Here is a 24,225-nt window from a genome sequence, read left to right as displayed (position 1 = left end):
CCAAGCTGGCACCTTGGCGGACAGGAGTCTACTCACGCGCATCGGCCGTCCGCTGACGTCGGCGGGCGCTTCCCGGCGGCTCTCCCCTCCCGCCCGCGGCGAAAGTAGCACTGGGCGGTCCGAGCAGAGCGATGTGGGCGGCAAGTTCATCAATTCCGGCCTCCAGGTGTCGGCTAGATTAGCAATCGGCAACTAAAAACCTCCTGAGCTTTGAGTGTTTTTGAAATAGTTACTCAATATCTAACTCTTTTCTACTGCAATTTGCAGCTGCGCCAATTTCTCGTGCCGCAGAAGGTGGTCACTCTGTGGAGAATGTGTTAGTTCAAGCGATCCCCTAAATAGCGACATCGCTATAGTGTGAAAAATAACCAGGGTTGTTCATGTTGGCGGGGAGTCAAGTGTTACACTTACATCTCTTTCACATCTTCGAAATTCCTGCCCATGGGCACTACATTCGGGTACACCTTCACAGGCTGGATATAGGCAAGGAAATCCTTTATCTGAATCGAGAGGGAGGGAGGAAGGAGCAGAGGAGGGAAAGAGAGCAGAATAAAAGAGCAAGAGAGAAAGCACAGGAGAAAGAATGAGGAGAGAGCGAGAGAGAGAGAGTGGGCAAGAAAAAGAGAAAGAAAATGAAAGAGCGGGAGGAAAAGAAAAAGAGAAAGTAGAGAAACGGAGAGAGCGAGAAAGCGAGAGATAGAGAGAGTGAGAGAGAAAGAGAAAGAGTGAGCGAGAAAGAGAGTGAGAGAGAGCGCGAGAGAGAAAGAGAGCGAGAGAAAGAGTGCAAGAGAAAAAGAGAGAGAGAGAGAGAGAGAAAGAGCGAGAGAGAAAGGGTGCAAGAGAGAAAGAATGAACAAGTGAGAATGAGAGGGAAGTGAGGGAGAGAGAAAAAAAACAGGTTTTAATACATTGTAATTTTTCTTCCAAATTCCTTTGCATCATTTAGTATTTCAAACAAGTCAACAGGTCTACTTCAGAGTTCTACTACACATCTTTAAAAAAGAAATATAATGACCTGGCCCCCTGGGGACAGATTCCCCTCTGCCATTGCCCCGGATTGGGGGCGATTGTGTGACAGTCCAGCGGCTTAACGCCCCCCCCCCGCCCGCGATATTCTGCCTGACGCCCCCTTGGCCCTTGGCCACAATATGAGAAGGCACATCCTGAGCCACGGACGGCGGGAACAGATACAAACTAAGATTGAAAACTCAGTGCAGAAAAATGTTGCAGAAATTGAAGAAAAGCATTTATTTCAGGGAATAAAATCAGCTTTACCTCACTGAAGGACGAATGGAATGAGAAACACGCCCTATACGAACTCTCTCCGGTTCTGAAATTATAAATACAAAACCTAAGAATCAGCTGATTTTTTTCGAGTCATTCATTTCAGTAACTGCTTCAATCGCACAATTCTATTTGACACAACTCAAAAATATTCAATATTTAGAAAGTCCAGCAATTTTCATCGAAACAAAATGAAGTGGTTTCATTACAAAGCCTTGTCATCTCATGAACAATGAACACGACCAGCATCAAAGTCCACCTTGCACATACTCCTTCACCGCGGTATCACTTGCTTCATTAATAATGTCTGCGCCTCGGATACAAAGCCTTCCCTCCCCAATAACATTGAGATCTCCATATAGTTCCTTACATTGAAAAAAGACTTGCATTTATATCGCACCTTTCACGACCACTGGACGTCTCAAAGCGCTTTACAAAAAATGAAGTACTTTTGGAGTGTAGTCACTGTTGTAATGTAGGAAACGCGGCAGCCAATTTGTGCACAGCAAGCTCCCACACACAACAATGTGATAATGACCATTATGAGGAAAGGTTGAGTAGGTTGGGTCTCAGAAGAATGAGAGGTGATCTTATCGAAACGTATAAGATTATGAGGGGGCTTGACAAGGTGGATGCAGAGAGGATGTTTCCACTGATGGGGGAGACTAGAACTAGAGGGCATGATCTTAGAATAAGGGGCCGCCCATTTAAAAGAGATGAGGAGAAATTTCTTCTCTCAGAGAGTTGTAAATCTGTGGAATTCACTGCCCCAGAGAGCTGTGGAGGCTGGGTCATTGAATAAATTTAAGACAGAAATAGACGGTTTCTTAATCGATAAGGGAATAAGGGGTTATGGGGAGCGGGCAGGGAAGTGGAGCTGAGTCCATGATCAGATCAGTCATGATCTTATTGAATGGCGGAGCAGGCTCGAGGGGCCATATGGCCGACTCCTGCTCCTATTTCTTATGTTCTTATGACCAGATAATCTGTTTTAGTGATGTTGATTGAGGGATAATTATTGGCCTCAGGACACCAGGGATAACTCCCCTGCTCTTCTAAATAGTTGGTGCAACAGTGATTAGCTTTCATAAGTACTTCATTGGCTGTAAAGCACCCTGAGCTCATGAAATGCACAGCAGAAATGCAAGTCTTTTTCTTAGCCAAGAAGATAAGATCTACTCACACGCCAGCCACCATATAAAGTGTGATTTCTCCTGGACTGTAGTTTGGGATATTTCTGACATACAGGCAACCCAGTTAAATACCACTTAACAATGTAAACTAACCATTACGTTTATGTAAAAATGTAAATTATTGTATGGTAAAACTATCTGAATGTTCCCATCCCAAGTCATGCAGAATACTGACTGACATAGAAACATAGAAAATAGGTGCAGGAGCAGGCCATTCGGCCCTTCGAGCCTGCACCGCCATTCGATAAGATCATGGCTGATCATTCCCTCAGTACCCCTTTCCTGCTTTCTCTCCATACCCCTTGATCCCCTTAGCCGTAAGGGCCATATCTAACTCCCTCTTGAATATATCCAATGAACTGGCATCAACAACTCTCTGCAGCAGGGAATTCCACAGGTTAACAACTCAGTGAAGAAGTTTCTCCTCATCTCAGTCCTAAATGGCCTACCCCTTATCCTAAGACTATATCCCCTGGTTCTGGACTTCCCCAACATCGGGAACATTCTTCCCGCATCTAACCTGTCCAGTCCCGTCAGAATCTTGTATGTTTCTATGAGATCCCCTCTCATCCTTCTAAACTCCAGTGAATAAAGGCCCAGTTGATCCAGTCTCTCCTCATATGACAGTCCAGCCATCCCTGGAATTAGTCTGGTGAACCTTCGCTGCACTCCCTCAATAGCAAGAACGTCCTTCCTCAGATTAGGAGACGAAAACTGAACACAATATTCCAGGTGAGGCCTCACTAAGGCAACTGCAATAAGACCTTCCTGCTCCTATCCTCAAATCCCCTAGCTATGAAGGCCAACATACCATGTGCCTATGAAGCCTGTTGTACCTGCATGCCAATCTTCAATGACTGATGTACCATGACACCCAGGTCTCGTTGCACCTCCCCTTTTCCTAATCTGCCGCCATTCAGATAATATTCTGCCTTCGTGTTTTTGTCCCCAAAATTGATAACCTCACATTTATCCACATTATACTACATCTGCCATGCATTTGCCCACTCACCTAACCTGTCCAAGTCACCCTGCAGCCTCTTAGCATCCCCCTCACAGCTCACACTGCCACCTAGTTTAGTGTCATCTGTAAACTTGGAGATATTACACTCAATTCCTTCATCCAAATCATTGATGTATATTGTAAAGAGCTGGGGTCCCAGCACTGAGCCCTGCGGCACTCCACTAGTCACTGTCTGCCATTCTGAAAAGGACCCGTTTATCCCGACTCTCTGCTTCCTGTCTGCCACCAGTTCCCTATCCAGGTCAGTATATTACTTCCAATACCATGTGCTTTGATTTTGCACACTAATCTCTTGTGCGGGACCTTGTCAAAAGCCTTTTGAAAGTCCAAATACACCACATCCACTGGTTCTCCCTTGTCCAGTTACATCCTCAAAAAATTCCAGAAGATTTGTCAAGCATGATTTCCCTTTCATAAATCCATGCTGACTTGGACCGATCCTGTCACTGCTTTCCAAATGCGCTGCTATTTCCTCCTTAATAATTAATTCCAACATTTTCACCACTACTGATGTCAGGCTAACCGTTCTATAATTACCCGTTTTCTCTCCCTCCTTTTTTAAAAAGTGGTGTTACATTAGCTACCCTCCAGTCCATAGGAACTGATCCAGAGTCGATAGACTGTTGGAAAATGATCACCAATGCATCCACTATTTCTGGAGCCACTTCCTTAAGTACCCTGGGATGCAGATTTATCAGCCTTCAATCCCATCAATTTCCCGCCCAATAAGGATATCTATCCTTCAGTTCCTCCTTCTCACTAGACCCACTGTCCCCTAGTACATTCGGAAGGTTATTCGTGTCTTCCTTCGTGAAGGACAGAACCGAAGAATTTGTTCAATTGGTCTGCCATTTCTTTGTTCCCCATTATAACTTCACCTGAATCTGACTGCAAGGGACAGCAACAGCTGTTCGAAGGGTACTACATACCCAACACAACAAAGGGTTTACAGACACATTCACCACTGGCACAACACACCAAACCTCACCATGTTCAGTTGGTGGGATTTCTTAACACATTTTCAAAACTATTTTGATTACAATTATTTATTGGGCAAAATGAATTGTGGCTCACAATTTATAATTTAATGATCTTTGCATTGCAAAACTTTTTTTAAAAATGAGGAATGCATCTATTGGCCCGTGGTTTGTGGTCAGCGGTGAAGCATCCTCCCACACAGGTCTCGCCATCTCTGTGGCGAGAAGTTCGGCTTTTCCGACGTTCTGTTGAAATCAGCGTCATTTAGTGGGAATCCCCTCATGTGAGCTGCTGTGATGTCAACAAGCTGTCTGAGCAGCCAATCACGTCGCAGAATTCTCAGAGACAACAAACCAGGAAATAGAAAGCGCTAAAAATCAATCACTTTTTAAAAACATTTATAGAGAATGAAACAAAGATTGCGAGATACACATTGGGTTAAGGTGGAAGCTGCAATATCATGAAGAAACTTTAAAAAAAATGTAAGATTAATTTTAAAATTTAATAATTTTTAACTCAATGGAGAAATGTGACATTCCACATATATGAAATTAGTTTTTCAGGGCCAGAATGGTCGTTTATCAGTAAATATTACTCCGATCGGCGTTACAAAAAACCCAGTTACACCTCATTTAAATGGGTCTGACTGTTTATGGGGTTTCTAATGGCGATATTTGTTTGGAAAAGGGGACTTTTGTGTCAGATCGGTGATTTCCCTGATTGCCAGCTGTGTGTATGGGGTGAGGGTCCACAGTGCAGCCTGTGTCAGAGTGAATGACTGACCACAACTTCAGGATTTCCACATTTACACAGGATTACACGGGATATACAGCCCAGAAACAGGCCATTGGGCCCAACCAGTCCATGCCGCCGTTTATGCTCCACTCGAGCCTCCTCCCGTCTTTCCTCATTTAACTCTATCAGCATAACCCTCTATTCCCTTCTCCCCCATTGGCTTGTCCAGCCTCCCCTTAAATACATCGATACTATTCCCCTCAACCCCTCCCTGTGGCAGCGAGTTCCACATTCTCACCCCTCTCTGGGTAAAGAAGTTTCTTCTGAATTCCCCATTGGATTTCTTGGTGACAATCTTATATTGATGACCTCTAGTTATGCTCTTCCCCACAAGTGGAAACACTCTCTCGGTGTCTGCTCTATCAAAACCTTTCATCATTTTAAAGACCTCTAATAGGTCACCCCTCAGCCCTCTTTTTTTTTCCAAGAGAAAAGAAACCCAGCCTGTTCATCCTTTCCTGATAGGTACACCCTCGCATTTCTGGTATCATTCTTGAAAATCTTCCCTGCAGCCTGTGTTTAAATGCACATGCGTTACATCCTGAAGATATGGTCAGTTTCAGAGGTGTAATGGCGGTGAGCGCTGCCAATGCGCTGTTATCCGGACCGCAGTTCCAGCCTCAACACCTGATTCATGTTTCAGTACATTTCGGAAGTCTATTTTTTCACTTGCTACATGCGGCGCAAGTATTTCCCCCACCCCCTCCTTATCTAGTGGCCTACATGCTTGATGCAGACCACAACGACTTTGAACAGATCCTGTTTAGCTGTTGTCCCAGGTGCGTTACTGTGGGTTGAGCAGAGATCTGCCTGAACTCGAAAACATAAAAGGCTTTCAGAAAGAATGTTTACTGTGGGTGAAAGATTATTTGGGAGAGCATCAGAGCATAATGCACATCTTTATTCGTACTCCAACCACTGCAGCACGAGAGGATTTCAACTTTGCTGAAAAGAGCAGGGCTCAAAATACTGATTAAAAAATACACACACACACACACACACACACACACACAGAAAGTAATGGGAATGAATTGCAGGCTGCACAATATGTCAACGACAGATCGACTTTACAGAAACTTTCTTTTATAGAATCACAGAATGGTACAGCACAGGAGGCCGCCATTCGGCCCATCGAGTCTGCGCCGGCTCTTTCGAAGAGCGATCCAGTCAGTCCCCCTCCCCCGCTCTTTCCCCATATCCCGGCTATTTTTTCTCCTTCGAGTATTTATCCAATTCCCTTTTGAAGGCGACTATTGAATCAGTATCCATCGCCTGTCAGGCAGCATGTCCCAAATCCTAACCACACGATTCCTCAGTTCTGCTAAAGTGTCTCTCTCAAAACATAAACCAGTGTTTCTCTTTCAGACACCAACTGAGCCGACACGGACATGATGAGCCGAATGGCCTCCTTCTGTGTCGTAATTTTCTGTGATTCTATGCACATTTTCCCGGTCTTTATCGTTATTTCCCGGTTCAAATTGCTGCCTGCGCTGACGTTTACAACAGAGTTTCATTCAACTCACACCAAAGCGGGGAATTGGTCGGAGAGAACGAGAGGAATCTCTTCTCAACATCCACCCCAACTCTTCAACCGGACCAGCTTGATATGTCCGGCCTTGCACGGGGCATTACTGGGGGTTGGACATCGATCCGTCTGCACCGGAAACGCAGGCATGCGTCCTCCCTCCTTCGCTCCCTCCCTCCTTCCTTTCCAGCATTGATGGTACAGCCTCTGACTGTTTCCACCCGCCCTTGTGGAATTCACGTTCTGAATCCCTCCGCCTTGCTACTTCTACTCGTTTGAAACCAAGCCTTTGGTCTTCGCTCCTACTGTTTGCTTTGCATCTGTTTCTCCTGAACCGCCCTTGGTACATGAACTAGGTTGTAGGCGCTACATAAATGCAGGTTGTTGTTGCCGAGTCTCGCCTGCTGGTGGAAAGTGACTACGCTCGCTGGGCCACCGGGACTGAAGACTGTGTTGAGGTTCCCATATCTCGGGAGTCTCCTATCAACAAGAGCAGGCATCGACGACGAGATCCAACACTGCCTCCAGTGCGCCAGTGCAGCCTTCGGCCGCCTGAGGAAAAGGGTGTTTGAAGACCAGCCCTCAAAACTGACACCAAGCTCATGGTCTACAGGGCTGTAGTAATACCCGCCCTCCTGTATGGCTCAGAGACGTGGACCATGTACAGTAGACACCTTAAGTTGCTGGAGAAATACCACCAACGATGTCTCCGCAACATCCTACAAATCCCCTGGGAGGACAGGCGCACCAACATCAGTGTCCTCGACCAGGCCAACATCCCCAGCATTGAAGCACTGACCACACTCGATCAGCTCCGCTGGGCAGGCCACATTGTCCGCATGCCAGACACGAGACTCCCAAAGCAAGCGCTCTACTCGGAACTCCTTCACGGCAAACGAGCCAAAGGTGGGCAGAGGAAAGGTTACAAAGACACCCTCAAAGCCTCCCTGATAAAGTGCGACATCCCCACTGACACCTGGGAGTCCCTGGCCAAAGATCGCCCTAAGTGGAGGAAGTGCATCCGGGAGGGCGCTGAGCACCTCGAGTATCGTCGCCGAGAGCATGCAGAGATCAAGCGCAGGCAGCGGAAGGAGCGTGCGGCAAACCAGTCCCACCCACCCCTTCCCTCAACCGCTGTCTGTCCCACCTGTGACAGAGTCTGTGGTTCTCGTATCGGACTGTTCAGCCACCAAAGGACTCACTTCAGGAGTGGAAGCAAGTCTTCCTCGATTCCGAGGGACTGCCTATGAATGAATGAATGATGAGAAAGGGGAGGGGTGCCCAGGGGAGTGCTGCAAGATGGAATGAGGGGATGGTTTTAAACACAATCGTTTTTTGGGTCCAAGAATGTTTAAAGGGTGCTCCCACAATGACTCAGTGGGATAACAATGTTGCAATTTACAGAACCAGAAAGGATGATCAAGGTGTCCAAACTCACCCCCAAGTTCAAAAAAATACACATATCCCGTAATTGTTTCTTTTTCCAGAAAGCTATCCAACTTGATTTTGTCAGCCGTGGCTCAGTGGGCAGCACTCTCACCTCTGAGTCAGGAGGTTGTGGGTTCAAGTCCCACTCCAGGGACTGGAGCACAAAAATCTAGGCTGACACTCCCAGTGCAGTGCTGAGGGGTAGTACTGAGGGAGTGGATTTGCAGGATCTTGTGGAAGTAGCGCTGGTGATACTTCTCCAGTGCTTTGAGGTGTCTACTGCATATGGTCCACGTCTCTGAGCCATACAGGAGGGCAGGTGTCACTGCTGCCCTGTAGACCATGAGCTTGGTGCCAGATTTGAGGTCCTGGTCTTCAAACACTCTCTTCCTCAGGTGATCGAAGACTGCGCTGGCACACTGGAGGCGGTATTGGACCTCGTCGCCGACGTATGCCCTCGTTGACAATAGGCTCCAGAGGTACGGAAAGTGGTCCACGTTGTCCAAGGCCGTGCCGTGGATTTTGATGACTTGGGGGCGGGCAGTGCTGTGAGGCGGGGTCAGGTTGGTGGAGGACCTTTGCCTTACGGGTGTTTAGTGTAAGGCCTATGCTTTCATACACCTTAGTGAAGATGTTGACGATGGCTTGGAGTTTAGTCTCTGAGTGTGCGCCGACGCAAGCGTCGTCCGCGTATTGTCGTTTGATGACAGAGGATGGGACAACCTTGGATCTAGCCTGGAGGCGAAGAAGATTGAACAAGTTCCCACTAGTTCTATTGTTTAGGTCCACTCCAGCGGAGCGCTTATTGAGAGTGAGATGGAGCATTGCAGCAAGAAAATTTAGAAGAGGGTTGGCGTGATGACGCAGCCCTGCTTGACCCCGGTCCGGATGTGGATTGGGTCTGTATTGGGAATATTTTGTTTGCCGATTTTTTTTTCCAGGGAAGCCTCTCTCAGAGCGCTCCGAGGCCGGCCCGTTAGCAATGGATTTTCAGTTGCTCAGCCGGCCTAGTGCCCTGAGACAGGTGGGGAACGCCTCCCTTAGTGCTCCGCTCCACACTCAGTACCCAGCTGGTGAATTCGGAGGCTGCCGTCACAAACCATTTCCCGGTGCAAAATTTACCGTCCCGTCGCCATTATCGTCGCGAAAAAGCCTTCAACCGAAAATCCAGCCCCATACTTCTCTTCCAACAATGCCAATGGATCTTTCAACGTCGACTGGAAAAGGAAGCCAGGGCCTCATTCCAGAAGGCAGCATTACCGACAATGCGGTGCTCCCTCCGTATTGCACACAAGTGTCAGCCTGGTCTACAAGCTCAGGTACTTAAGGTTCTTAAATCCCACAACCTTCTGAAGTCAACAGGAGATGCAGATTTTTCCAAGTGTACCAGTTTGATATAGAACCGACAGCAATAGCTTATTGAGCAAAGAAGGCCTCTGTGTTGTGTATCTGTAAAGCATGCACTTCCATGTTCCGCCACCAGGGAGCGCATCCCCTGAAGTCCCAAGGGATCCCAGCATCCCTTGGGAGCACTGTATATAAGCAGGCCCCTAAGGCCTGTTCCTCACTCTGGAGTGTCTCAATAAAGACTGAGGTCACTGTTACTTTAACCTCTCTGTGTGCAGTCCTTTCTGTGTTAGGAACACAATAACTGGCGACGAGTATATGAATCCAACACAAAGATGCAACAAACTGTGGGCGTCCTGGAGAAGTTCTCGGAGGGTGAGGACTGGGAAGCCTATGTCGAACGGTTAGACCAGTACTTTGTAGCCAACGAGCTGGACGGAGAAGGAAGCACTGCAAAAAAAGGAGAGCGGTCCTCCTCACAGTCTGCGGGGCACCGACCTACAGCCTAATGAAGAATCTTCTGGCTCCGGTGAAACCCACAGATAACTCGTATGAGGAGCTGTGTACACTGGTTCGGGAGCATCTTAACCCGAGGGAGCGTGCTGATGGCGAGGTATCGGTTCTACACGTGCCAGCGATCTGAAGGTCAGGAAGTGGCGAGCTACATCGCCGAGCTAAGGTGACTTGCAGGACAATGTGAGTTTGATGGCTACCTGGAGCAGTTGCTCAGAGACTTTTTTGTACTGGGCATTGGCCACGAGACCATCCTACGAAAACTTTTGACTGTAGAGACACCGACCCTCAGTAAGGCCATTGAGATAGCACAGGTGTTTATGTCCACCAGTGATAACACCAAACAAATCTCTCGGCACACAAGTGCTAGCAATGTTCATAAATTAACTGGAACTATGTTTGCGAGCAGAAATGTACAGGGCAGAACCCACGAGTCTGCAACTGCCAGCAGGCCTCAGGTGACCCGGATGACTCAGAGTCCCCAATAAAGGATGAATGCAAGGCAATTCACACCTTGTTGGCATTGTGGAGGCTTCCATTCAGCCTATTCATGCCGTTTCAAAGGGTATGTTTGCAGGAGCTGTGGAACAATGGGGCACCTCCAACAAGCTTGCAGACGAGCTGCAAGCTGCAAAACCTGCTAACCACCACGTGGCAGAGGAAGATCGGTCCATGGTGGATCAAAGCAATTTCGAGCCTCAGAGAGAGGAGGCAGATGCTGAAGTACACGGGGTGGACACATTTTCGACTAAATGTCCACCTATAATGCCAAACGTAAAATTGAATGGCTTACCCGTAGCCATGGAACTGGACACTGGCGCTAGCCAATCCATCATGAGGAAAAAGTTGTTTGAGAGACTGTGGTGCAACAAGGCATTCAGACCAGCCCTGAGCCCGATCCACATGAAACTGAGAACGTACACCAAAGAGCTTATCACTGACCTGGGCAGTGCTATGGTCAAGGTCACCTACGAGGGCACGGTGCATGAACTGCCACTCTGGATTGTCCCGGGCGATGGCCCCACACTGCTTGGAAGGAGCTGGCTGGGCAAAATCCGCTAGAACAGCGATGACATCCGAGCGCTATCACATGTCGATGAGGCCTCATGTACCCAGGTTCTTAACAAATTTCCTTCCCTTTTTGAGCCAGGCATTGGAAACTTTTCCAGGGCGAAGGTGCGGATCCACTTGGTCCCAGAGACACGACCCATCCACCACAAGGCGCGAGCGGTACCTCACATGATGAGGGAGAGTGTGGAAATCGAGCTGGACAGGCTGCAATGCGAGGGCATCATCCCCCCAGTGGAATTCAGCGAGTGGGCCAGCCCGATTGTTCCAGTACTCAAAAGTGATGGCGCGGTCAGGATTTGCAGCAATTATAAAGTAACTATTAATCGTTTCTCGCTACAGGACCAATACCCGCTACCTAAACCAGATGACCTATTTGCGACGCTGGCAGGAGGCAAGGCATTCACCAAGCTCGACCTGACTTCGGCCTACATGACGCAGGAGCTGGAGGAGTCTTCAAAGGGCCTCACCTGCATCAACACGCACAAGGGACTGTTCATCTACAACAGATGCCCGTTTGGAATTCGGTTGGCTGCAGCGATCTTCCAGAGAAACATGGAGAACCTACTCAAATTGGTACCACACACGGTGGTTTTTTAGGATGACATATTGGTCACGGGACGGGACACCGCTGAGCACCTACAAAACCTGGAGGAGGTCCTCCAGCAGCTGGATCGCGTAGGGCTGCGGCTGAAGAGGTTGAAATGCATCTTCATGGCAACAGGTGGAGTTTTTGGGGAGAAAGATCGCGGCGGACGGCATTCGGCCCACAGACGCCAAGTCAGAGGCTATCAGGAACGCGCCCAGGCCACAGAGCGTCACGGAGCTGCGGTCGTTCCTTGGACTCAACTATTTTGGTAACTTCCTACCGGGTTAAGCACCCTCTTAGAGCCCCTACATGTGTTGTTGCATAAAGGTGAGAACTGGGTATGGGGAAAAAACCAAGTAATTGCTTTTGAGAAAGCCAGAAACATTTGATGCTCCAACAAGCTGCTTGTATTGTATAACCCGTGTAAAAGACTTGTGCTAGCATGTGATGTGTCGTCGTACAGATTCGGGTGTGTATTACAACAAACTAATGTTGCGGGGAAGTTGCAACCTGTCGCCTATGCCTCTAGGAGCTTGTCTAAGGCCGAGAGGGCCGACAGCATGATTGAGAAAGAGGCATTAGCGTGTGTGTTTGGGGTAAAGAAAATGCATCAGTAACTGTTTGGCCTTAAATTTGAGCTGGAAACCGATCACAAGCCCCTCATATCCCTGTTCGCTAAAAACAAGGGGATAAATACTAATGCTTCAGCCCGCATACAAAGGTGGGCACTCTATACCATCCCCCACAGGCCAGGCACCGAGAACTGTGCGGATGCTCTCAGTCGGCTACCATTGCCCACCACGGGGGTGGAAATGGCGCAGCCTGCAAACTTGTCGATGGTCATGGAAGCATTTGAAAATGATAAATCACCTGTCACGGCCCGCCAGATTAGGACTTGGACCAGCCAAGATCCTCTGCTGTCCCTAGTAAAAAACTGTGTACTGCATGGGAGCTGGGCCAGCATCCCTGTTGAAATGCAAGAGCTAATCAAGCCGTTCCAGCGGTGAAAGGACGAGCTGTCCATTCAGGCAGACTGCCTGTTGTGGGGTAAACGCGTAGTGCTACCAAAAAAGGGCAGGGAGACGTTCATCTCGGATCACAGCACACACCCGGGTATAGTAATGATGAAAGCGATAGCCAGATCCCACGTGTGGTGGCCCGGTATCGACTCTGACTTAAGAGTCCTGTGTACGGCAATGCAGCGTGTGTGCTCAGTTAAGCAACGCACCCAGAGAGGCACCACTAAGTTTGTGGTCCTGGCCCTCCAGACCATGGTCGAGGATCCATGTCGACTATGCGGGCCCGTTTCTCAGTAAAATGTTCCTGGTGGTGGTGGATGCTTTTTCAAAATGGATTGAATGTGAAATAATGTCGGGAAGCACCGCCACCGCCACCATTGAAAGCCTGAGGGCCAGGTTTGCCACCCACGACTGCCTGACATACTGGTCAGTGACAACGGGCCATGTTTCACCAGTGCCAAATTTAAAGAATTCATGACCCACAATGGGATCAAACATGTCACCTCGGCCCCATTTAAACCAGCCTCCAATGGGCAGGCAGAGCGAGCAGTACAAACAAAGAGTCACAGAAGGCTCACTCCAAACCCGCCTGTCCTGTGTACTGCTCAGCTACCGCACGAGACCCCACTCGCTCACAGGGATGCTCCCAGCTGAGCTACTCATGAAAAGGACACTTAAAACCGGACTCTCGCTGGTTCACCCCAACCTGCATGATCAGGTAGAGAGCAGGCGGCAGCAACAAAATGTAAACGATGGTCGCGCCACTGTGTCACGGGAAATTGATCTGAATGACCCTGTGTATGTGCTAAACTATGGACATGGTCCCAAATGGATCGCGGGCACGGTGATAGCTAAAGAAGGGAGTAGGGTGTTTGTGGTCAAACTAGACAATGGACAAATTTGCAGAAAGCACCTGGACCAAACGAGGCTGCGGTTCACAGACTGCCCTGAACAACCCACAGCAGACACCACCTTTTTCGAGCCCACAACACACACCCAAAGGATCAACGACACCACCCCGGACCAGGAAATCGAACCCATCACGCCCAACAGCCCAGCAAGACCAGGCTCACCCAGCAGCCCTGCAGGGCCAACAACACGCCAGCCCAGCGAGGGCACAGCCAACACACCAGAACAGACATTTGTACCGAGGCGGTCCACCAGGGAAAGAAAGGCTCCCGACCGACTCACCTTGTAAATAGTTTTCACTTTGACTTTGGGGGGGCGGGGCAGGGGGGGAGTGATGTTGTGTATCTGTAAAGCATGCACTCCCATGTTCCACCACCAGGGAGCGCATCCCCTGAAGTCCCAAGGGATCCCAGCATCCCTTGGGAGCACTGTATATAAGCCGGCCCCTAAGGCCTGTTCCTCACTCTGGAGTGTCTTAATAAAGACTGAGGTCACTGTTACTTTAACCTCCCTGTGTGCAGCCTCATCTGTGTTAGGAACACAATACTCTGCAGCCAACAGAATGCTCCACTGATCTTCAGGGGTGCCAACACGCTGAACATCGTTACTCCAGGTGGCTTGATAGTTACGATCTCTTACATATCGAGAATCATGGCCTTAACCACATACAGTCTGTGTAAAGGGTTTTGCGGTAATTAAGAATATATCAGAGAGTGTTGTACGGGGTTAGAAACTGACGGTGTAATTTATACCAGAACATTGTGTTAGCATTAGTTTTGTCTTTTCAGTTTAACTGGGGGAAAAAAATAAACATTCTTTATTTCATTTTTTAAATGCTGTTCTTCAAGAGGCAAGTTCTAAATATAGTCACGTCAACTGTATTCTATTTGGCTTTAAAAAAAAATACATTCCAGGAATTCTTTCATAAGAATTAGGAGCAGGAGTAGGCCATTCGGCCCCTCGAGCCTGCTCCGCCATTCAATAAGATCATGGCTGATCTCCGACCTCAAAAAAAGAAAAGACTTGCATTTATATAGCGACTTTCATGACCACTGAACATCCTAAAGCACTTTACAGCCATTGAAGTACTTTTTTTTTTGAAGTGTAGTCACTGTTGTAATGTGGGAAACGAGGCAGTGAATTTGCGCACAGCAAGCTCCCACACACAGCAATGTGATAATGACCAGATAATCTGTTTTTGTGATGTTGATTGAGGGATAAATATTGGCCCCAGGACACCGGGGATAACTCCCCTGCTCTTCTTCAAAATAGTGCCGTGGGATCTTTTACATCCACCTGAGAGAGCAGACGGGGCCTCGGTTTAGCGTCTCATCCGAAAGACCAGCAAATGAATCAGAGACTTTCTGATGTATATATCCGACTATTACAGCTTTAACCCACCGGCCATCCAGGTGAGGATGCGGGAAAGCTTCACAACAGTTTGTGATATTCTATATCATATACCCACGGCTGGAAATTAATCAACCCACATCAGACTGGCTCAGAGTAAATTGTCAAAGTACATAGTTGTCGTGATTGAATATTGAATTTACCAAAGGTATCGAGCTGGGAGGAGAGAAAGAAATAAGAAGCAGGGCGAGTAATGTGTGAATAATTTAACAGGTAAAAATGGCCCCACTGTATATACTATATTGGCTACATTGGCTCCCGGTTAAGCAACGCCTCGATTTCAAAATTCTCATCCTTATTTTCAAATCCCTCCATGGGCCTTGCCCCCTCCCTATCTCTGTAATCTCCTCCAGCCCCACAACTCCCCGAGATGTCTGCAACCCTCTAATTCTGCCCTCCTGAGCATCCATTATAATCGCTCAACCATCGGTGGCCCTGCCTTCTGTTGCCTGGGCCCCAAGCTCTGGAACTCCCTCCCTAAACCTCTCCGCCTCTCTACCTCTTTCTCCTCCTTCAAGGCGCTCCTTAAAACCGACCTCTTTGACCAAACTGCCCTAATTTCTCCTCAAGTGGCTCGGTTATTTGTTTTGTTTGATAACCGCTCCTGTGAAGCACCTCGGGACGTTTTACTACGTTAAAGGTGCTATATAAATACAAGTTGTTGTTGTATATTGAGTTTCAAGACTGAGGGACAAACTGCAGCTTCTTCCTTCACTCACAGTCAATCTTCGGTACGGCAGGAGGACACACGGGTGCATTACCGAGTGCTACTGGTATATATCGGGACAGCACGGGTGTTGTGTGCAGAGCAGGTAATGCGTGTTGTGTGCAGAGCAGGTAATGCGTGTTGTGTGCAGAGCAGGTAATGCGTGTTGTGTGCAGAGCAGGTAGTGTGTGTTGTGTGCAGAGCAGGTAATGCGTGTTGTGTGCAGAGCAGGTAATGCGTGTTGTGTGCAGAGCAGGTAGTGTGTGTTGTGTGCAGAGCAGGTAGTGTGTGTTGTGTGCAGAGCAGGTAATGCGTGTTGTGTGCAGAGCAGGTAGTGTGTGTTGTGTGCAGAGCAGGTAGTGTGTGTTGTGTGCAGAGCAGGTATTGCGTGTTGTGTGCAGAGCAGGTAATGCGTGTTGTGTGCAGAGCAGGTAATGTGTGTTGTGTGCAGAGCAGGTAGTGTGTGTCGTGTGCAAAGCAGGTAGTGTGTGTCGTGTGCAAAGCAGGTAGTGTGTGTCGTGTGCAGAGCAGGTAGTGTGTGTCGTGTGCAGAGCAGGCAGTGTGTGTCGTGTGCAGAGCAGGTAGTGTGTGTCGTGTGCAGAGCAGGTAATGCGTGTCGTGTGCAGAGCAGGTAATGCGTGTCGTGTGCAGAGCAGGTAATGTGTGTCGTGTGCAGAGCAGGTAGTGTGTGTCGTGTGCAGAGCAGGTAGTGTGTGTTGTATGCAGAGCAGGTAATGTGTGTTGTGTGCGTGTCGTGTGCAGAGCAGGTAATGCGTGTTGTGTGCAGAGCAGGTAGTGTGTGTCGTGTGCAGAGCAGGTAGTGTGTGTTGTATGCAGAGCAGGTAATGTGTGTTGTGTGCGTGTCGTGTGCAGAGCAGGTAGTGTGTGTTGTGTGCAGAGCAGGTAGTGCGTGTCGTGTGCAGAGCAGGCAGTGTGTGTCGTGTGCAGAGCAGGTAGTGCGTGTTGTGTGCAGAGCAGGCAGTGTGTGTCGTGTGCAGAGCAGGTAGTGCGTGTCGTGTGCAGAGCAGGTAGTGCGTGTCGTGTGCAGAGCAGGTAGTGCGTGTCGTGTGCAGAGCAGGTAGTGTGTGTCGTGTGCAGAGCAGGTAGTGTGTGTCGTGTGCAGAGCAGGTAGTGCGTGTCGTGTGCAGAGCAGGTAGTGCGTGTCGTGTGCAGAGCAGGCAGTGCGTGTTGTGTGCAGAGCAGGCAGTGCGTGTCGTGTGCAGAGCAGGCAGTGCGTGTCGTGTGCAGAGCAGGCAGTGCTGTTGTACGATGCTTGCTTACCTTACAATGACGTTCGTCCTTTTTATCCTTTCGCCAAACCACATTGTAGAAGGTTTAATAGTGATGATGCGTAGAGGAGTCCCGTCTCTGGCTATAATTCCACACGGAAGTCTGGTCCCACGAATAAAGTCCTCATCCTGGGATTAGAGTACAAGAGTAAAGATGTCTTACTGCAATTATACAGGGCATTGGCGAGGCCCCACCTGGAGTATTGTGCACCGTTCTGGTCTCCTTACCTAAGAAAGTATATACTTGCCATCGAGGGAGTGCAACAAAGGTTCACCAGACTGATTCCTGGACTGGGGGGATTGTCCTATGAGGAGAGATTGAGTAGACGAGGCCTATATTCTCTAGAGTTTAGAAGAATAAGAGGTGATCTCATTGAAACATACAAAATTCTTAAGGGTGAATGCTGAGAGGTTGTTTCTCCGGGCTGGGGAGTCTAGAACCAGGGGTCACAGTCTCAGGATAAGGGGTCGGCCATTTAGGACTGAGATGAGGAGGAATTTCTTCACTCAGAGGGTGGTGAATCTTTGGAATTCTCTGCCCCAGAGGGCTGTGGAGGCTCAGTCTTTGAGTATATTCAAGGCCGAGATCGATAGATTTTTGGGAACTACGGGATATGGGGATATGCAGATCAGATACTGAGGGAATGATCAGCTATGATCTTATTGAATGGTGGTGCAGGCTCAAAGGGCCGAATTGCCGACTCCTGCTCCTATTTTCTATGTTTCTATGGGCGGGAAAGTGGAGTTGAGGTCGAAGATCAGCCATGATCTCATTGAATGGCGGAGCAGGCTCGAGGGGCCGAATAGCCGACTCCTGATCCTAATCCTTATGTTCTTGTGTAAAACATCAATTAAAAATAGACAAGTTTAAAAAGAGTTGTGGAACGTTACGGTAAAAGTATCGCGAGCAACGTTCCCGTTAAGCTGCGCGGCCATGTGGTGGTCTGGAGGTCCCGATCCGGCCGCTCATCGACTTTCCCACGGAACTAACCGCGGAAAACTCAATGGGCCGCACAACCCATTAAACGGCCTGCACATGGAAAACAATTACAGGGGACATCGATTGTGACAAGTAACATTAGGATTAAACAAGTAGGACCACACCAAGAAAGGACAATGCGCATTACACATCATCATCATCATAGGCAATCCCTCGGGATCGAGCAAGACTTGCTTCCACTCTTAAAATGAGTCCTTAGGTGGCTGAACAGTCCAACACGAGAACCACAGTCCCAGTCACAGGCGAGACAGACAATCGTTGAGGGTAAGGGAGGGTGGGACAGGTTTGCCGCACACTCTTTCCGCTGCATGCGCTTGATTTCTGCATGCTCTCGGAGTTACAGAATCAGGACATGACCCTGGTTTGCTGCAATACATTAACGAGGAAAAGCAATGGGAATATCAGTACCCTGGGGTGTCTGCACGCGTGAATCTGCGTCGTTCTGTCCGTAGTCACATGATGCAGAATGTCTGGCATATTATTAAACATGTCCAGCTTGTTAAGATGCACCTGAAAAGGGACAGGAAAAAAAAGTATTCGTACAAGGAAGTACAAGCGCGAACCACATTTCATGAGAGGCAAACAATAAGTATGAGGCATGAAACAAAAGGTAGCAATCACTCAAGTTAATGTCCTGCTTCCTTCCTTTACCCTGCCGTAATGTACGCACTGTGAGGATGCTCACAGGTTTGTAGAGCTGATGCATTGCCAGTCACGTGATGTTCACAAGACTCAATAAAACCCCAGCCAGTTATCCACGATGAGGTGTGCAGTTGTGAGCCTGGTGGATGAACCGGTAATGTGCAGTGTGATTGTTAAACCTTTGTTGATGAACCAACTAATTCTTAATAGCAATGTGTTGCTATGAATTCTTAAGCAAAGAACCCATGAAGCAAATACATTCCACCTGCTGTACATGATCTCCAGCTGAGGGAGGAAAGAGATTGCAGTGTTACACCCCTGGCAGTCACACTGCGAGTGTCTGTTCGTAGGCACATGAGCCACACAAGCTCATGTTCTCATTGTCCGAGCCAAACCTCTGCTTAGCATCCTGTATCAGACAGGACAGGTTTTTCCATTTGCTTCTCCAACATCTTCAATGGGAGAAGTAGCAGAGGAAATACGTAGAAACATAGAAATTTACAGAGCAGAAGGAGGCCATTTCGGCCCATCCTGTCCACATTCATGAAAAACTCTGGATATTCAGCCTTGGGAGGTTCACAGATGACCGAGAACCTCACTGGATCCCGGTTCCAAGCACAAAATCTACTCTCATCCCCAAAGCACTGAAAATGCAGCAATATCCACGACACTTACACTGGGCAGTTAGCAACAGGCACAGAGCCTCTGTCACCCACCTTAAGGCTGAACTCTTCACTGAGGTTAGTGAAGAGGTACTCGTATCCGTAGGCTGCTTTGCAGTTTAACCACACCACGTGGTAGGAGCTGAGTGTGATCCAGCTTCTTACCAACTCCAGTATCCCATTCAGACACTCCTCCTGAGAACAGCAAGGCACAAAACAAAGTATAAAAGGCATTTAGAGTCATAAATTGCATTAACTCTAATTTTTCAGGCGTTTTACATATTGTTAATCAGCTGCCCGGACGCAGATATACAAAATCAAAGCTTAAAAAGGACAATGTCCCAAATTAGAGTCTGATTTTGAATTGCAAATTGAGCGCTTTCAGTATAATGCTTACAAAAAAAAAACCTTGCATTTATATAGCGCCTTTCAGGACCACTGAACGTCCCAAAGCATTTTACAGCCAATGAAGTACTTTTGAAGTACAGTTACTGTTGTATTGTAGGAAACACGGCAGCCAATTTGCACACAGCAAGCTCCCACAAACAGCAATGAGATAATGGCCAAATAATCTGTTTTAGTGATGTTGATTGAGGGATAAATATTGGCCCCAGGACACCGGGGATAACTTCCCTGCTCTTCTTCGAAATAGTGCCATGCGATCTTTTACATCCACCTAAGAGAGCAGACAGGGCCTCGGTTCAACGTCTCATCCGAAAGACGTCACCTCTGACAGTGCAGCACTCCCTCAGCACTGCCCCTCCGATAGTGCAGCACTCCCTCAGCACTGCCCCTCCAACAGTGCAGCACTCCCTCAGCACAGCCCCTCCGACAGTGCGGCTCTCCCTCAGTATTGCCCCTCCGACAGTGCGGCACTCCCTCAGCACTGCCCCTCCGACAGTGCAGCACTCCCTCAGCACTGACTCTCCGACAGTGCAGCACTCCCTCAGTACCGCACTGGAAGGTCAGCCTGGATTTTTTTTATGTGCTCAAGGAGATGAGTATAAAAGCAGGGAAGTTTTGCTACAGTTATACAGGGTATTGGTGAGGCCACACCTGGAATACTGCGTGCAGTTTTGGTTTCCATATTTACGAAAGGATATACTTGCTTTGGAGGCTGTTCAGAGAAGGTTCACTCGGTTGATTCCGGGGACGAGGGGGTTGACTTATGAGGAAAGGTTGAGTAGTTTGGGCCTCTACTCATTGGAGTTCAGAAGAATGAGAGGTGATCTTATCGAAACGTGTAAGATTATGAGGAGGCTTGACAAGGTGGATGCAGAGAGGATATTTCCACTGATGGGGGAGACTAGAACTAGGGGGCATAATCTTAGAATAAAGGGCCGCCCATTTAAAACAGAGATGAGGATGAATTTCTTCTCTGAGGGTTGTAAATCTGTGGAATTCACTGCCCCAGAGAGCTGTGGAAGCTGGGACATTGAATAAATTTAAGACAATGATAGACAGTTTCTTAACCGATAAGGGGTTATGGGGAATGGGCGGGAAGTGGAGCTGAGTCCATGATCGGATCAGCCATGATCGTATTAAATGGCGGAGCAGGCTCGTGGGGCCATATGGCCTACTCCTGCTCCTATTTCTTATGTTCTTATGAGAGTGGGACTTGAACCCACAACCTTCTGACTCAAAGGCGAGTGTACTACCCACTGAGCCACAGCTGACACTCTAATAACAGGGTTGTTATACCGGGGTTCCAGAAAGCAATAGCACTTCATGGGGTGGTGAGGGCAGGGACTGCCTGGTCAACAGTCAGAGCAAGACTCAAATCCAAAACAGATTCATTGGACAGAAAGGCAAGGGAATACACAATAAATGGTAGGATACTGAGAAGTGTGGAGGATCAGAGAAACCTTGGAGGGCATGTCCACAGATCCCTGAAGGTAGCAGGACAGGTAGATAAGGTGGTTAAGAAGGCATACGGGATATTTGTCTGGAGGGTTAGAGTGAGGCAGCTCACATAAGAACGTCAGAAATAGGAGCAGGAGTCGGGCACACTGCCCCTCGAGCCTGCTCCGCCATTCAATATCATGGCTGATCTGATCTTGGCCTCAACTCCACTTTCCTGCCTATACCCCATAACCCTTCACTCCCCTATAGTTCAAGAATCTGTCGATCTCAGCCTTGAATATATTCAATGACCCAGCCTCTACAGCTCTCAGGGGCAGAGAATTCCAAAGATTCACGACCCTCTGAGAGAAGAAATTCCTCCTCATCTCAGTTCTAAATGGGGAGACCCCTTATTCTGAAACTATGTCCCCTAGTTCTAGATTGCCCCACGAGGGGAAACATCCTCTCTGCATCTACCCTGTCCAACCCTCTCAGAATCTTAAACGTTTCAATAAGATCACCTCTCATTCTTCTAAACTCCAATGAGTACAGGGTATAGACCCAACCTGCTCAACCTTCATGAATTTTAGCACAGACGTTGACTCACTCTACAGGAGCAGGTGGAGGAACATCAATATAAAAGCAGGTTAATGCACCCTGCCTCATGTAAGTCGGATTTAAAAATGCTGCAAAATTGGCCTTAATTAGAATGGAAGAAATGGACCTGGTTGTAAAGCCGCTGTAGATTTGTTCTGTGGTTTGGACATCCTGCATTACATCATCATCATCATGGGCGGGCCCTCGAACGAGGATGACTTGCTTCCACAAGAGTTCACAGATGTTTCAATGAAGGACCCGATGTTCCAATCCTGAACTCCAATTGAGGGGGGTGGAAGTTGCCTGTGTGTGGATTTTCTTAACGTGGGGTGACCGATGCACACCAGCCACCACACGGGCTTGACAGAGCGAGGTCTTGGTCCAGTGGCAAGGGTTAACCAGGACGACTGGGGACCAGCTCTGCTGCACGGACCCAGTGTGCACACATATCGCAGTGTGGGCTGGGCCCGTGCTGCCCCTGGGCCCTCGCCTCTCCTGGGCCCCGTGCCCTCATTTGCCGCACCTTTACATTACAACACATGTTAAAACACTCACATAACTCACTGGTACAGCCAGAAAAGTGATTGGCATAACCAAGTGGAAATATTAATATTCTGAAATATTTACCCTGGTCGGGATTTGGTAGAATTTTGGATCACAAAAGGTTGTGTCTAAGTAAACACTAGGAATATCTTTGACCCTGTAACAGAACAATGAAACACTGTTGAACCATACAAGTAAAACTTGCACACATACATAACGTGAAATGTTCGGCATTCTCCACACCAAGTTCCCCGGAGCAAGGATACAGCTGGGAACTGTAACCAGGCACAGCAAATACTGTCCAGCGGACAAGAGGAATGCAACGCAGTCCAGGTGACTCAACGTCGAATTTATCATCCATCCAACTCAGGACAATCTTTGCCAACATGTGCTGCCTTTCTCAACTGAGATCATCGTGGTGCATTAATGGAGCACCTTTAATGTCCCGAGCAGTGATTCCCCCCCGAAGCTGCACGGCCAAAGGTTACAAATAACTCCCAGTGTCGGTTCGCTTCCCATGCCTACCAAAGGCAAATGCCAAAAGAGGTTAAGGACCGGTTTTCCTGCTGATTTTTCACTTACGGTCCCGTGGGTATATTTTGGTTCTAACTCTGTGCATCCATTCGTTGCATTTGTGGGGTGAAACCTGGAGATGGCACGGATTGACCAGTCAATCGGGTAAATAAATTCCAAGCGTTACCTGCCAGCGGAATGCAAGAGCTCCATGCGGGAAGCCTCCCCTCGCGCCAGGCGGAAATCTCCGGTGTATAGGACAGTGCCGCCTTCACCTTCAAACAGGAACCTGCAACAACACCAACCCCATCTCACCTCGTACCAAAAGCTTCAAATGTTCAAATAAGTGTCGTTCCACAATCCCCAACCCGCGGAAATAGTTTGGGCTAAACTTTCTTTCATTCCCGGCGGGTTCTCGCTGATTATCTTGGCGGTACAGCTGTTTTTCTGCCCGACGAAAGTTTCCCCTTTATTTTTTTTTAGTGGTATCGCCCAAATCTGAAAACGCCCGCCGGGACCAAACTGCCGACGCTCACCGCTGAGAAAATCGCCAGGGCGTAGGTTTGGCCTCAAGGGAAGCCTCGAGGGAACCGCCCGGTGAAAGCTGCTTAAACCGGGCAGTAGGTAAGTACTCTGCAAAGGGAGGCAAGTTAAAGGTTCTTTATTTATTTTTAATTGTAAAATGGCGATTAGGTGTAAAAGTGCCTTGGGAATGTTTTTTTTGTGAATTTTTAAAAAGGTTTTCCCCCCTCCCTAGGCCCAACCACAGCCTCGGACTAAATTTTTTAAAAAACGACCGTTTTACTCAGTTTCCCCTTAATCACCGAGAAAACCGCCGAGAATAAAAGGTGCAAGGTTTATTTAGTTTTAATTTTAATTAGTTTTAACATAAAAGTATAAATTTTCGCCAGCGTTACTGACCAAACGTTAGCGTTTTTTTTGAGCAGGCAACTGAGGGTTGAGGGGCTCTCGGGAAAGTCTAGCCCTTTCTGTCTATCTACCCTCTCTCTTTCCCTTAATATCTTGATAACTTCGATCAAATCACCCCTTAACCTTCTAAACTCGAGGGAATACAGGTGGAGCATCCGAAATCCGGAAACCTCGGGATCGAGGCCGTTTTGGATTCCTGGTACTTCCGGATTTTGGAACGTCATTGCCTGGTCCGAGGTCGGTGGGGTTGAGCAGCCGAGGTAAGGGGGCAAGGGGGGAGAAGGGGCCGGGGCGAAACCAGGCCAGGCCAGAGGTCAGGCTGGGGTCGGGCCGGGCCGAGGTCGGGCCGCCGAGGGCCGGGGGAGTCTGGTTTTCGGAACATTTCCGGATTCCGGACGATCCCGCCACGGATCGGCCCG

General features: G+C 48.4%; 1 protein-coding gene across 2 annotated transcripts in view; it reads right to left on the bottom strand.

Annotated features, from left to right (window-relative positions):
• dclre1c (DNA cross-link repair 1C, PSO2 homolog (S. cerevisiae)) overlaps positions 1-24,225 on the bottom strand; it is a 54,488-nt gene that overhangs the window by 7,785 nt on the left and 22,478 nt on the right. For both annotated transcript variants that reach the window (XM_070897070.1, XM_070897071.1), the window contains exons 6-12: positions 23,064-23,165; positions 22,448-22,520; positions 19,436-19,576; positions 18,486-18,587; positions 17,070-17,206; positions 1,276-1,330; positions 412-500 (exon numbers count right to left, since the gene is read on the bottom strand). In XM_070897070.1, coding sequence (XP_070753171.1) covers positions 412-500; positions 1,276-1,330; positions 17,070-17,206; positions 18,486-18,587; positions 19,436-19,576; positions 22,448-22,520; positions 23,064-23,165 — 699 coding nt within the window. The remainder of the gene's footprint in view (positions 1-411; positions 501-1,275; positions 1,331-17,069; positions 17,207-18,485; positions 18,588-19,435; positions 19,577-22,447; positions 22,521-23,063; positions 23,166-24,225) is intronic.

This window comes from Pristiophorus japonicus, chromosome 13, assembly GCF_044704955.1.
Source record: "Pristiophorus japonicus isolate sPriJap1 chromosome 13, sPriJap1.hap1, whole genome shotgun sequence".
NCBI classification, from domain to species: domain Eukaryota; kingdom Metazoa; phylum Chordata; class Chondrichthyes; family Pristiophoridae; genus Pristiophorus; species Pristiophorus japonicus.
Note: the sequence above shows the minus strand (reverse complement) of the source record. Positions and strands in the feature narration are given on the sequence as shown.